General features: G+C 41.8%; 3 protein-coding genes and 1 long non-coding RNA gene across 8 annotated transcripts in view; 1 reads left to right on the forward strand and 3 right to left on the reverse strand.

Moving 5' to 3' along the window:
- The first annotated feature begins 426 nt into the window (after positions 1-426).
- On the forward strand, positions 427-5,066 carry pdxp (pyridoxal (pyridoxine, vitamin B6) phosphatase). The gene is made up of 2 exons (XM_061215854.1): positions 427-1,269; positions 2,081-5,066. The coding sequence occupies exons 1-2, from the start codon at positions 669-671 to the stop codon at positions 2,407-2,409; spliced, it is 930 nt and encodes a 309-aa protein (XP_061071838.1). The 5' UTR covers positions 427-668; the 3' UTR covers positions 2,410-5,066.
- Positions 5,067-5,344: 278 nt separating this feature from the next.
- Positions 5,345-7,887, reverse strand: LOC133105641 (alpha-ketoglutarate dehydrogenase component 4-like). 4 transcript variants are annotated; one of them, XM_061215858.1, is made up of 4 exons: positions 7,831-7,887; positions 7,037-7,100; positions 6,538-6,706; positions 5,345-6,082 (listed from the first exon to the last, which is right to left on the reverse strand). In XM_061215858.1, the coding sequence occupies exons 1-4, from the start codon at positions 7,885-7,887 to the stop codon at positions 5,989-5,991; spliced, it is 384 nt and encodes a 127-aa protein (XP_061071842.1). In that variant the 3' UTR covers positions 5,345-5,988. The 4 variants fall into 4 exon arrangements, with proteins under 4 accessions (XP_061071842.1, XP_061071844.1, XP_061071841.1 ...); XM_061215860.1 differs by having other exon boundaries at positions 6,492-6,706; XM_061215857.1 differs by lacking the exon at positions 7,831-7,887 and adding an exon at positions 7,564-7,636.
- Positions 7,888-9,133: 1,246 nt separating this feature from the next.
- LOC133105559 (uncharacterized) lies at positions 9,134-10,625 on the reverse strand. Its single transcript, XR_009703865.1, has 3 exons — positions 10,146-10,625; positions 9,501-9,568; positions 9,134-9,203 (listed from the first exon to the last, which is right to left on the reverse strand). It is a non-coding gene; the product is annotated as an uncharacterized LOC133105559 (long non-coding RNA).
- An 801-nt stretch (positions 10,626-11,426) lies between these two features.
- The window catches only part of LOC133105553 (myosin-IIIb), a 40,810-nt gene continuing 39,266 nt past the window's right edge, over positions 11,427-12,970 (reverse strand). For both annotated transcript variants that reach the window (XM_061215727.1, XM_061215728.1), the window contains 2 exons: positions 12,074-12,131; positions 11,427-11,696 (listed from right to left, as the gene is read on the reverse strand). In XM_061215727.1, the coding sequence (XP_061071711.1) occupies positions 12,105-12,131 (27 nt within the window). In that variant the 3' untranslated portion in view covers positions 11,427-11,696; positions 12,074-12,104. The remainder of the gene's footprint in view (positions 11,697-12,073; positions 12,132-12,970) is intronic.

The raw sequence follows: 12,970 nt of genomic DNA on the forward strand, positions 1-12,970 counted from the left end.
TAAATGTAGCATGGGACATACATGTAAAAGTGAGGGCCACTGTACATTTTAGGATTGAACATTTAGCACATGAATTCGAAGAGTGCCCTAAATATACACTAAAATTTTTAGATAGGATGTATGAAAATAACTGAATCTTTGTCTAAACAAAAAAAAAACAGAGATTTGTGGTCACTTTCAAATCCCTTCTTGACCATTACTGACTATGGGTGTAGCTACAACACATGGGGAAAACCAGTAGACTATAACCAGTCCACAGAAGCTTTGCGAACAGTACAGTCGCAGCTGCAGAATGCGTGGCGCAGCGCTCCGGTCTTGTGCGCTGCTTCATTGGATGAACCGGGCGCAGCGCCATGACAGGGCCGCGCGGATGCCAATGAATGGGCGCGTAGACGCGGAGGGGGCGTTCACATGAAAAATATCTGCCTTGTGTCACAGTTCTGTCGGAGATGGGAGGTGTATACATTTCGCAACTACCTCGCGTGAGGAGGTTTTTCAATTTTTCTGATCAGTTCCACGTGGATGTCTGATAACCAAGGGGGGTAAAGGCAAAGGAGCTTTACAGGAACCCGCCCTTAACCATTCTATAACGCAGTGACGTCATTTTGTTCGGCATACACTGCTAACAAGCTAGCTAGCTTGCTACCTAACCAACGCACATTATCAGAATGGCAGGTGCTGTAAGTAGCAAAGGTTGTCAGAAGATCAAAGGGTCTCAAATCAGAGATCTGCTAAATGCCAAACGCTTTGTGCTTTTTGACTGCGATGGGGTAATTTGGAATGGCGAAACGGCAGTGCCCGGCGCTCCAGAGGTAGTGAGTTTGTTGAAACAACAAGGCAAAGGGGTGTTTTTCGTTACCAATAACTGCACCAGGCCTAGAGAAACCTACGTTCAGAAGTTTTCCAGATTGGGCTTTGCCGATGTCGCGCAGGAAGAGATTTTTAGTTCGGCGTACTGCTCTGCGGTTTATCTGCGAGACGTGGCTAAGGTGCAAGGCAAGGTCTTTGTCATCGGAGGTAATGGAGTGTACAAGGAGCTCCGGGACGCTGGCGTGCCTTTCGTGGAGGAAGAGACTGATGTTTCCGGAGAGAGCATATACGACTGTCCGTTAGATTCGGAGGTTAAGGCGGTTTTGGTTGGCTACGACGAAAAATTTAATTTCCTGAAACTGGCAAAGGCTTGCTGCTACTTGCGGAATGCGGACTGTCTCTTTCTGGCCACAGACCCCGACCCCTGGCATCCGCTGAGAGGTGGTAGAGTTACACCAGGTAGGTTACCCGATCGATTCGTACCCGAATCAGTCAGGTACATGCGTTGGCTGCTTGCATGATTGTGCTGAACTTGCTTGATACATTAAAGGAATCGTCAAGCCTCGGCGAACAGACCCATCCACCATGCTAGAGATGATAAAGGTTTGTGAGTAACAATGTCTCACTATCTACACTGCATGCATTGTAGCATGTACTGCATTATGTTAAATCTCTGGTCATTTGCCACTTCATATATGCAATGGGAATCTTGCAAATTATAATCACAAATGGTTTATTAACAGGTAGAATATTATTTTTATTTGAGCTTTATCCAGCTGTAAACACGTTTAACACTTAAGTTGAGATCACAAATATTTGATTAGAATGTTTTAAACTAAACTCAATTCTAATGCTAGTCACTGAAAGCAAATGAGTTCGAGAACACTGACAAAAAAAACAAAAAACCCTATTCTTCAAAGGGGTAACTAACTATTATATGGGCACAGAGAGCTGATGCTAGATCAGAGTACAAGGGCAGAGGACTGTTGTTATTGTTTTTCTATTAAATGGAACCCAAGATTCAGCAGTTTGTCCACCATGCACACTGGATGGACATTTGAAAGGCAAGCAGTGTGATTCACTCCTGAATTCCAACCATTCTTTGGGGGCCGACTGTTAAAACAGACATGGGCACATACGAGGGAGCTCTTTGGGGGAAACGTGTGGCGTTCCCCGATGGCACAGCTCCTGATCCGTCAGACCCGGGAGCGGTGCAGGGCTTCCGGCTGTGTGGCCGTTGACCAGGCACGTGTGTGTCCTTTCCTCCCAGGTTCGGGTAGTCTAACCGCAGCCCTGGAGACGGCCACCGAGCGCAAGGCCACCGTCATCGGCAAGCCCAGCCGCTTCATGTTCGAGTGCATCGCCAACCAGTTCGGCGTGGACCCCGCCCTAGCCCTCATGATCGGGGACCGCCTGGAGACGGACATCCTCTTCGGGGCCAACTGCGGGCTGGACACCATGCTCACGCTCACGGGGGTCTCCCAGATGGACGAGGCCGAGGGCTACAAGGACAGCGACGCCTTGGAAAAAAAGAACTTTGTGCCGGACTACGTGGTGGACAGCATCGCCGACTTCCTGGAAGCTCAGGAGGAGGACTGAGGATCCCGCCAAAGCCACGCAGTCGAAGCAGAGCCGACAGCCAGCAGCGACCGCAGGGCAGCCTCTCCGAGGACCCCCTCCTCTCTCTCCTCTCTCACCGGACTCCACTCTCTCTTCCTCCACTGCGGCTACATGGGCCATTCCGTTCTTCAGTCCTGGCAGTTTCAGTTAAACCCACGTCAGCCGTCCCGCAGGGGCGTGGGTTTGAGAGAACGTTTGAACACAGAGAGCGACCCTTCTATTAGCACACATTCAGATGTATTCTGTGGAAACTCCGTTCCAAAAGCAGCCTTTGGGCCCTCTTCACTCTTGGGGATTGTACTAGTGATAAGACCGCAGTTAAAATCTGGCTTCTCAAATACAGTGGCCAGTGTTGTGCCCTTTGAGATAATCACCCTGACTAGGCACACTACTCTGTGAAATTGTGGGGTGTGAGTTCGCATTGCCCTGTATGGCCCGGGAAGCTTTGCCTTGCGGTGTATTAAAATAGCCAAGATTATTATTCATAATAATGTGCCCCCTGCCTCACGCAGACCACTTACACCAAATTTCTTCTGCTGAAGTAGTCTGTGATTAGTCTGAAAAATGTAGGCCTCTGGTTTTCATGACAGGTTGGATATGCTTTTCGCTCAAAATCAGCAGTTGTTTTGTTTTTTTTTCTCAGGGGGAAATTATGCCAACTCAAACCTCCCCTTTAGAGCTCTTAAAACTGTAAATGTAAAAAATAAAATGTCTGAAGGCCAAAGTTCAGTCCAGGTACAGGGCCTCCCCAAATATTAACTCCCGTTTTTCCATACGTCAGCAAAGCATTTTTAACAAATGTGAATCTAACGGCATCACAAAAAAAATGCACTGCCACTGCTTCACACTAATGCAAAATGTCTTATTTGTGGTTGATTAGTAATAACCTGTGGAAAGAATAATGACAAAATCCGAAAAAACGCCACACTTTTAAAGTGTGAGAATTTGACGCAGCTAACCTTACAACTAAACTGTACCAGCGATGTTGCATTGAAAAAATACCACAGCGTACTCAGTACTGCACACTATGAAGAGTGAGTTTGTCTGCAAATGGAGATCCATTCTCTCTCAGACCTGCAAACCTTTATGCAAGTCGTGACAGGCGATTGAGTATTTGGGGCTGGTTGGTGGCTCATCCGGTGCGGCCACTGTTCGAGAACATGGGCATACCACTGTTCGAGAACGTGGGCATGCCACTGTTCGAGAACGTGGGCATACCACTGTTCGAGAACGTGGGCATGCCACTGTTCGAGAACGTGGGCATGCCACTGTTCGAGAACGTGGGCATACCCCAGTGCAGCCCCACGAGGTGGCACACTGTCCGCGCAAGGCTAGCATTGTCCAGGGAAGGGATGACTGACCCCTGCTGGTGGGTTGGACTCTCAGAGCCTGTTGGGCTCACTATAATGCATTTCTTTGCGAGTCCGACTTGCCGTGTGGGGAAAAGTGCCACACACTGGAGAGGAGGGCACACGCTCGTCTGCAAATCGACAGCGGAATGTGCAGCAGTGACCATTGGGGTTGATTACAAGATTAGAACTAGGAATTCCCAAATGGGGAGGGGGCACACTAAGGCGAGTGAGCTAACTAAATACCAGTTTATTTATGTTTTGGTTATGACTGAAGACATTTGTTTGTGGTTTGATTTTATGTACTAGCGTGCAGAAATGTGCCAAAATGTCCCTCGGCCACAGCATCCTTCAACATGAAACCGTTAATTTGTCAACCGCTTGGAAAGACAGCAGTCAGAGCCGTGTTAGTACAGGACACATTGGTACGGGCTTAGCCTGGTACAACCGTGACATTCACAAAAGACACTGGCTTTGCGAAACGCCGAGCTTAGAGAGGGAGACTAATTACGGGTGCTTGAGAACAAAAAATCTGAATGGTATTACAAGAGCAAACGGGAAATGGAAGTACACACCATGTGAAGGACTCAATTAAGTAATCATAGGCTTACTAAGTTCACTACGAATATCTTTTTAACTGCTCATTTCAGAGATGGTGAAAAAGAAATGACTGCCTACATCAAAGCCTGTCCATTTCAAGTGTAGCAGCTTTGAGAAGCCTTCAACTGTACTGTTTTTTAAGTGGTAAAAAAAAATCTTGTACTTATAAGAGGAAATGATGTCTTCAGGAAATCCAGTGTGATTCATTCGTTTAATTATTTGTCAAAAGAATAATTGGTACTTTATTTTTAAGGGAAGTACAACCAGAGAATGTTAATGCTTGCGGGAATGTTTGTTTAAAGTAGGAATGTTTCAGGGGAGAAAAATAGATGTCCTCATTGCTTGTGTTTCTCTCTTATGGATAATTTCACGGTACAGTGTCACCTTCTGATGACATTGACAGTGGGTTGTGCTTTACAATCAATCCACGAAGAAGACCTGTCTATGGAAAAATCTAAATTTGATGAGCAAGAAAATCTTGATATCCTTCTCAATCTTCCTTAGATTCTTTAATGACTGTATATTTCTATAGGAATTGAAAGTATTTCTAAATTTACTAGACACAGTACCTAATTAAAGGAATGCTAAGCTGTTTCTCATGAGCCTGACTTGACATGAATTATGTTGCCAATGTATATTACTGTATGTAGTATCCTATTTAAACTGACTGGCTTTGATTCTGAAGAATTTGTCAGTATTTCTTTCCTCCTGGATACATGTATAAGACTAATTTTAATTTAGGTTTTTCCTCTTTCAATATGTTGGGGCTGCCCATTGGAATCGTATCAACACAGGTAGCCTCTAACTTTGTACAAAACAGTGATTTAACAAGGCTTCTAGATTATTCTCTTCACCCACAGGGTTAGGCAACATGTCCCTAGACATATCGCTTCTCGTTCAGTAGCTGAGAATTTGTCAGGATTTGCATTAAGCATTAGAAAATGTAGACGACGGTTTCCAAGATGTCAAAACTTAACGCATGGAATATTTTAATAATTCAGTTATAGAACTGAATATACATTTTCAAATACACACTTTCATTTGATCTTCCCAAATATGGGCATTGCACCTCTTATGTTCATTCTCGGTCCTGATTGTATCATTTAATTTCCTGACAGCGAACAAGAACTTCGCTATAAATATTATCAGACGTGGCATCCTACCCATTTTATCACTCAAATGTGACGACATGCTTGAGTAAACACAGGAAGGCCTGCACAGATAGCTTTATGCTAGACAACATTTCTTATACGGCAGATACAACATAATTTGAACATGAAAATATGGCTATGCGATTATAAACCGCTTCAAAGATCCAAGAGTAACAGCGGCTCTGTAACCATCCTTAAAGATCGGCTGTACTTCCACCCCCACACACACACACCCCACTTGATTTTAAACAACCATTGCTTTGAGTTGTATGCAGCGGGCATCCAAAATGTGTTAGACAGGATGATGGAACATCCAAACCCTAATTCTGTGCTGTGTGATTAATGAGCTGTGGACTCTTAGTTCTTATCAGCCCCATTTTAACAATGGTGTAGCACTGTGCTTATTGACTACAACACTGAGGGACTTACAATGGAGATCCTGTGCCAGGGACATGTAGTTATGAGGAACAGAAGGCAGCAGAGTAAAGGAGAAATGATTTCCCTGGATTTGGCAAGTATTTGGCGCAAACATGGTCATTCTGGTCCCCCACGCTGTAAGACAAAAAAGAGAAGATGTTTTGCTTTTTTTTACCACCACCGCCACACTATACATTTCATACAATACCAAAAGCGAAATGCCTTGACGATAATGATGTACAGAATCAATTCTGTTAGAATCGCCCTCAACGAATAAACCACAGCAGAAGAACTGCATTGTATGTGAAGTATAAAAAAAACAGGCGTGTAGCATTCAAAATATTTTTCAGAAACCTCACACTGGTAAAAAAAAAAAAGAATAGATAAGATTAAGTTTAGTCCTGGACTAGGCTGGGTGTTGCATGGAGAATCTCCCATTTAAAATAGAATTTTGTCAAGGACTAGGCTTATTCTGTCTGAAACTGGCCCAATGTGTCTCATGTGCAATGCTTAAAAAGGACATTGGACCATCGTCTGAGCTCACCTGGATGTAGTCCATCTCCTCGGCGGCGAGCGGCTTACGGCGGTACCTGGGAGGAAGGCTGGCGACGGAGGCGGCGGTGTCCAGGGGATCAGCGGGGCGACGGGGGGGGTCCACGCTCAGCGGCCGTAGGGGAGCGGCTGGTGGCACCGCAGGCGGGGGTAAACTGTGGGTGCCGCTCGACTGTGCGGGGGCTGCCATCATCAGTGCTTCCTGCACTAAAGCGGACAGGAGTTCCCCTTTAACATTTTTAAATGCCGAGCCGCATGGATCAGTTGCTCACAAGGTGTAGCTCCAGTTCGCTTTAAATGCAACATGTGAAAATGAGTAATATTCCGTTTGTGGTAAATAATAATAATAATAATTATAATTATAATAATAATAATAATAAAAACTCCCACATGTTGCATTTATTGCATATTTCACTCCCACTAAAGTTTCAGCTGGCAGACTGTCGCTATTATCCTCCAAACACCTGTGGATTTCTCAGGTGTGCAAATTCGCAGTAATGATCAGTGTGGACGATATATGCAGCATTACAAACTCACCATTAGGCCTTGGGACGCCCAGACGGTTGGGGAACTTTATCAGAGGTGAATGATGTCGCACAGCCTTTGGGAAGGGGAAAAATCCCAATTTATCTCAATACACAATCAAAACCATGTGCTTTTGGCATTTCCAATAATCATTATATTAATATTTTTACACTCAAAATATAGAGATTGTGAAAGTCTCCATATTTTTCCAAAAACACTTCATTTAAGTAAAACCTCACAAAACCAAAATACAGTATCACATAACATAAAATATCTTCATTTCTAAAACCCCAAAACAATTTCTCCATATTGGATATAAAACACTAGGTGATTACATACATCGGCTATACCACAGTTTTGCCAAACGTTTCTCAGGAAGATTAGTCTTGTCGCAGATAATGATAGCAGGATAACTTGTAAGCTAATATTAGCCAAGTCAGGACGTGTAGCGGTTGCATTAGCATTAGCAAGCTATACTCTAAAACAGGATCATTATTTCGGCATATAGCTAAAGATTTGAAAGCTAGTGCAATGCTAACTTGTGACAGCTTGCTAGCCGCGTATGCAGGTTTTACTGGCGACGAATACACAACGAACAGGGACATGTTCTTGCTTCTGGCGCTAACGTTAGCTAAATCATGTGAAATTAGCACTAGTTAAACTAGTCAACAGCCTAGGTATCATTAACTGCAACTGCGTAAAGTAGGCTAACAACTGAATACCGTGCATTACTGTAACAGCAGTGCATTACTGTAACAGCTGAAATTACTGTTCAGCTGAATTTGTCAAGTTGTGTATCGTTGTACCTGTACGATGGCCCTAGCGGTGGCTGCCATTTTCATTACCTTCGACCTTTTCCACATTAAAAAGTTTTCCCAAACATTAGAGGGCGTAGCTGGCTCGTTGGTTTGATAAAAAGGATACCGGTAGTTACTTTCTAGGCTAGGGGTTTGACTATTGATATTATTTCATTTTTAGTGTATTTCAACTGCCCCAGTTTTGCACGCAGGGGAAGGTTGTGGTCTAAGGAAGAACATCAAAAATTGAACTTCAAAAGAGCTTGTAGGCTACATGCAACAATGTATGTGTAACTTATATTAATATTTGTATTCATATTTTGAATCTATTTCCTATGACACACACACCAAGACCACTATGCTCAAAGAAAGAAGGACTGCCACTCAGAAAACACTGCTGTGTGTATCTGTGTGCGTGCATACGTGCGTTTAAAATGATGAATAAACACTATTAAATTAATGTGCTCCCCCATTGTATTTGTCTCATGTGTGCAGAAATGAGATTCTAGGATAATTTCTAACATGTCATGTAAGTCCTTAGAGAAATATAATACCTCAGTAAAATAACTGCCCACAGCCTTTATTCAACTGTTTTTATTTCTGGTTTTTATTTAATAGAATTTTGCATCTTTGCAGTAGGCTAGCCACCATTATGGAGGCCTTGGCAGAGATGGGTACATAATGTATATATTTTTTGCAAATCTGAATGAAAGAAATGAGCCATCAAGACAACAGTTATGTTTGCAGAAAATATAAGGAAACTTTATTTCCAAAGTGTGTACATGGTTTGGCATATTTATAGCGGTTATATATGCTGGTTATCATAGTCCTACTTCTCATTGCAGCCACATAAGCCACAACGAGGCCTACTGCACCAATACATGGCTAGCAATAATTTTTTATGTGCGAGTTATGTTTGCTTTCTTAAGAACAGCAATCGGCAGTGCTTTTGAGCCTCTAAAGATGGTCACCTGTGGCATCAGCAGCAATCTCCCCATCAACAAAGTACATGGTAGACTCATCAATGATGAGTATAGTGAGAGAACATAGAGATGTTAGCGGTCACTGCATCTCATCTTCAATGTGTACACATGGTAATTAACCAGTATTAAGAAGGTCTGCTTACATAGTGATATCCAATATTAAAAACATTCAAAGAAATGCTTCTCAATTATAAGTGAAGAGCTTCACATACAGGGATTTCAGTAGTATATAATCTTATAACTGGTGTCTGAGTCTACAGGTGAAGAGGTATCACGGAAGCTCCCGACAGATGGATGTATTTTTAATCTTTGTGGCTGAGTCGTTTTTTTCTTGAATTCCGCCTGATGATTGGCAGTAGTTTTGGGGAGCCACAGAATGTCTTCCCTTTCACGTGCAAGCTGAAACATAACAGTATGGAGTTACTTTAACAGGAAGATGTGAAGTGATATGCATTGCTGAAGTTGTCATGATTATTGTGGTCCACAAATTACATATTGTGTTGCCTATCAATTTATTTACGAGTATAATTCATAATTTTTGAATCGGAAAATGAATGCACTGTATATTATATTTTAGCTAACCTGTTACGTTAACTGACAGGTTGGCAAATTACTGGACATATTTGATAGTTTATAAAGGTGCTCAAAGTAAATAGGTTATTTTAGCATTTACATTTCGACTGGCTGACTACTCACATCAGAGCTTCCTTTTCACAGGCACCACCTTTCTTCTGAATGTCATACTTGTCCACGGTTCTCAAAAGCTGCCGAGAGATTCTGGGTGAAATTTCCACGCAACATTTGAAAACACCACCTGAAACAATTAAAGCGTAAATTTCCTAACTGAGATCTGCCCCCTAGTGGACACTGGGTGGGCTTTAATTTTCAACATTTAAATGATTCATTTTCAACATTTACATTTTATTAAATGCTCTTGATATTTTAGAGAGAGCACCGCTGGCTCTCTCTAACCCTAACATGTTGTGCGGTTAATAATTTAAATATGTTATTGATCATGTGACTTTCATGCTGTTTAGGTAGGCTAGTAGGGCATCTGTGATCTAAGACTGGTTTTTCTTGTGGTGCAGTTTTGAAACCTCTGTGAACGACTTTTACTTACACCCACACACACACACACACACACACACACACACACACATTTTTTATGAAAAAAAGGAGTACACAGCAGCATTTAACTTTTTTTTTTACATTTACATTTTTGTCATTGGCAGTGATTTACAAGTGCACGGTCAAGCTTTGGAAAAGAAGCAACACCCATTGAACATAAATCCACACCACTGGCCCTTAGCCTGGTCAGTGGAGAGGTGCACCCACTCTTACCTTCAGAGATGGTGACAGCGGCAAGCAGGACAAGGAGAAAAGTAGCAATTTTGAGATCCATGGTGCGATGAGAATGCTGGAGTCTCGTCTCAGGTTATATATGCAAGTGGTTGAGCACCGCCCTGTTCTTTCCAAAAAAGCCCGTTGGCAAATTCATTTAGAATCTAAACTAGAGATCAAGGCTAAAATGAAAGTGAAAAGATGTGAGCAACTGTTCACTAAGACTAACTATTAAGAACGGAGCTTTTTGCCATGCTTATCTTTCCACATTCACTTAATTAAAACTATTTTCTTGAAATCAGAATCTCTGTATTTTACCAGGTATAGTAGCAGAGAGATGATTTGATGTGTACATGCTTTATCTTAGAAATAAAAATTAACAAATAATTTCCCATATTTTCAAGTGAAATAAGTGCCCAATTGTAATGATGCTGGAATACACTTGTGTATTACTGGCATTTGGATTACTCATAATTTTAAGTTTACTGAACAAAATTGTAAATTAATAGACGCTTGATTTTTAAGTCTATGAAATTCCAGAAAGGAGATCAGACGAGTGTAAAAAATAGAAGAAGTGGAATCTGGCATCACATCCCCTATAGCCTGTGAGGGCGGCCTGTAGCGTAGTGGTTAGGGTAAATGACTGGGACACGCAAGGTCAGTGGTTCTAATCCCGGTGAAGCCACAATATTGCTCCAGGGGAGGATTGTCCCCTGCTTAGTCTAATCAACTGTACGTCGCTCTGGATAAGAGCGTCTGCCAAATGCCAATAATGTAATGTAATTTTTTAGTCTTGCATATGAGGACAGGAATACATGATGTAAGGCCATTCAATACTTTCCATGTACCTACATTCTAGAACAGGGGTGTACAATATTATAAGAGGGAGATTTCTATTTCAGCCCAGCACTAAGGCACCTGATTTTACTTAGGAAGGTCTTGATTGAAGACCAGGATGTGCAATGCGTTGAATCAGGAAGAGTTTGGGCTGACACAAACGCCTGCACCCACATCAGACCATTTCATGCCAGAGCATCCAGAGTTGTGTCGCAACCCCAGAAGAGTCTCCATCTTGGCTACATGCCCTGTCAGATATCCTTTAACTAATTTCCACCAACACCTCCATGACACAGCTCCTGAAAATCATTTTTCAACCTGAAAAATCATTTTTCAACCTGAATTTTTCTCTTTGTTAATCCTTATGGAAAAAATAAAATAAAAAATAAAAAAGTTTTATTTATCTGAGACCGAAAATAATAATTCACTCCCATGAAAGCCATATAAAACAAAAAAGTTTTTATTTGGAGCCATCATATATAAAACTTCACAATTTAATATTTACAATTAAATATGCACAAAAACATGAAGTACGACTACGTACAGTAACACAGAACGTTGTTAAATTAGTATCGGCCAAATACACTTAAAAAAAAAAAAATCCTAATGAGGAGTTTCTCCTCATATTTCACTGAAATGGGAGAAGGGGTTTTTATTTCTGTGAAAAGTAGCAGAGTCGCAGAAAGTGGCTGAGGCAGTTGCTGAGTTACCAATCTGAAAAAAAGAAAGTAAATAGACCATGAATGAAATGAACAACACATCCAACACAAACTATGTTATTTTAATGTTCTATTGAAGAGGTACTACATGCTGAAAGTATGTATGCATGTATGTATGGTGTATAAGTGTGACTGTGCTGCTATTTACCACACAAGAAATAATTTATTGAACATACAGGCACCCACAGAAATAATTATTGTTGTCAGAGGAAAGTAAAGTTCAGGGGACAATCGAGCACAGGTAAGTATTACTCACATTCAAGTTTGTGTGTGTGTTTGTGTGCGTGCGTTTGGGTGTGTGCGTTTGATAATGCATGTCCCTGGTGTGCATTTGTGATAGACACAGGTAATGGAGCTTTTCGTGTGTCTCACCGGCAGTCTTCCAGGCACCAGGAATGAAAGCCTACTGGTCCTGATTGGCTGAAAAGTGCTGAGAAACAGAAGACAGCCAATCAGGACAGGGGAATTAACCTGGGCAGCAGCCTCAATCCGTTACAATGACCTTGCTCACGTGCGCTTATTACTGATGAGTGAACCCATTACATATACTTGACTGTTTCCAGCATGTACCGCAAAGCAGGGAGGCTTGTGAATCTTGAAATGTACACACCCTACAGGGCCCATAATCCTATACATGCCCTGCGCCCCCCAAAAAATTAACAATAACAAATAGACCATTCAGACTATTAGACTTTCTAATCATGAGAACACGATGTGTCGATAAATCAAGTTGACAGGATGAGAGCCTAAGTACTAACCGGCACACAATAAATAAACCCACAAATGCACAAATATGTTTCACCAAATAATTACTGATGAAATGCTATTTCGCAACTACAGTAAAAGAAGTAGTCACAACAGGGTTGAGCAGAAAAGGCTTCAGTACGTTGGCATGAAAGAGGAGACCAATTATTCTAGAGCGGGCCATAAATCTGACAAGTGATAACAAGCTTTACTCCAAATCTCATCAGGCAAGTTTTGAGCACCTCAGGGTTCAGTGACTTTGCCACAATTAAAATGTTAAGAAAAGAAAATATCCAAAACATGAATATGAAGGGACAGATTTCTTTTCAGATTTTCTTTTGTTGCCCTGCAGTTTTATAAGAAAATCTGCTTTTAGGTTCCAAAGATATTACAGAATTTTCCACAGTTCTCCTGCATATTTTGGCTGTCTCGCTTGCTTCTGGCTCTCCAGGTAATCTCAGACAGCCTCCATGAAGTATTTATTGGAAAAGTGGTCTATTAACATGTTATTTTATTTAATGAAAT

The sequence above is a fragment of the Conger conger genome, chromosome 12 (assembly GCF_963514075.1).
Source record: "Conger conger chromosome 12, fConCon1.1, whole genome shotgun sequence".
Taxonomy (NCBI): domain Eukaryota; kingdom Metazoa; phylum Chordata; class Actinopteri; order Anguilliformes; family Congridae; genus Conger; species Conger conger.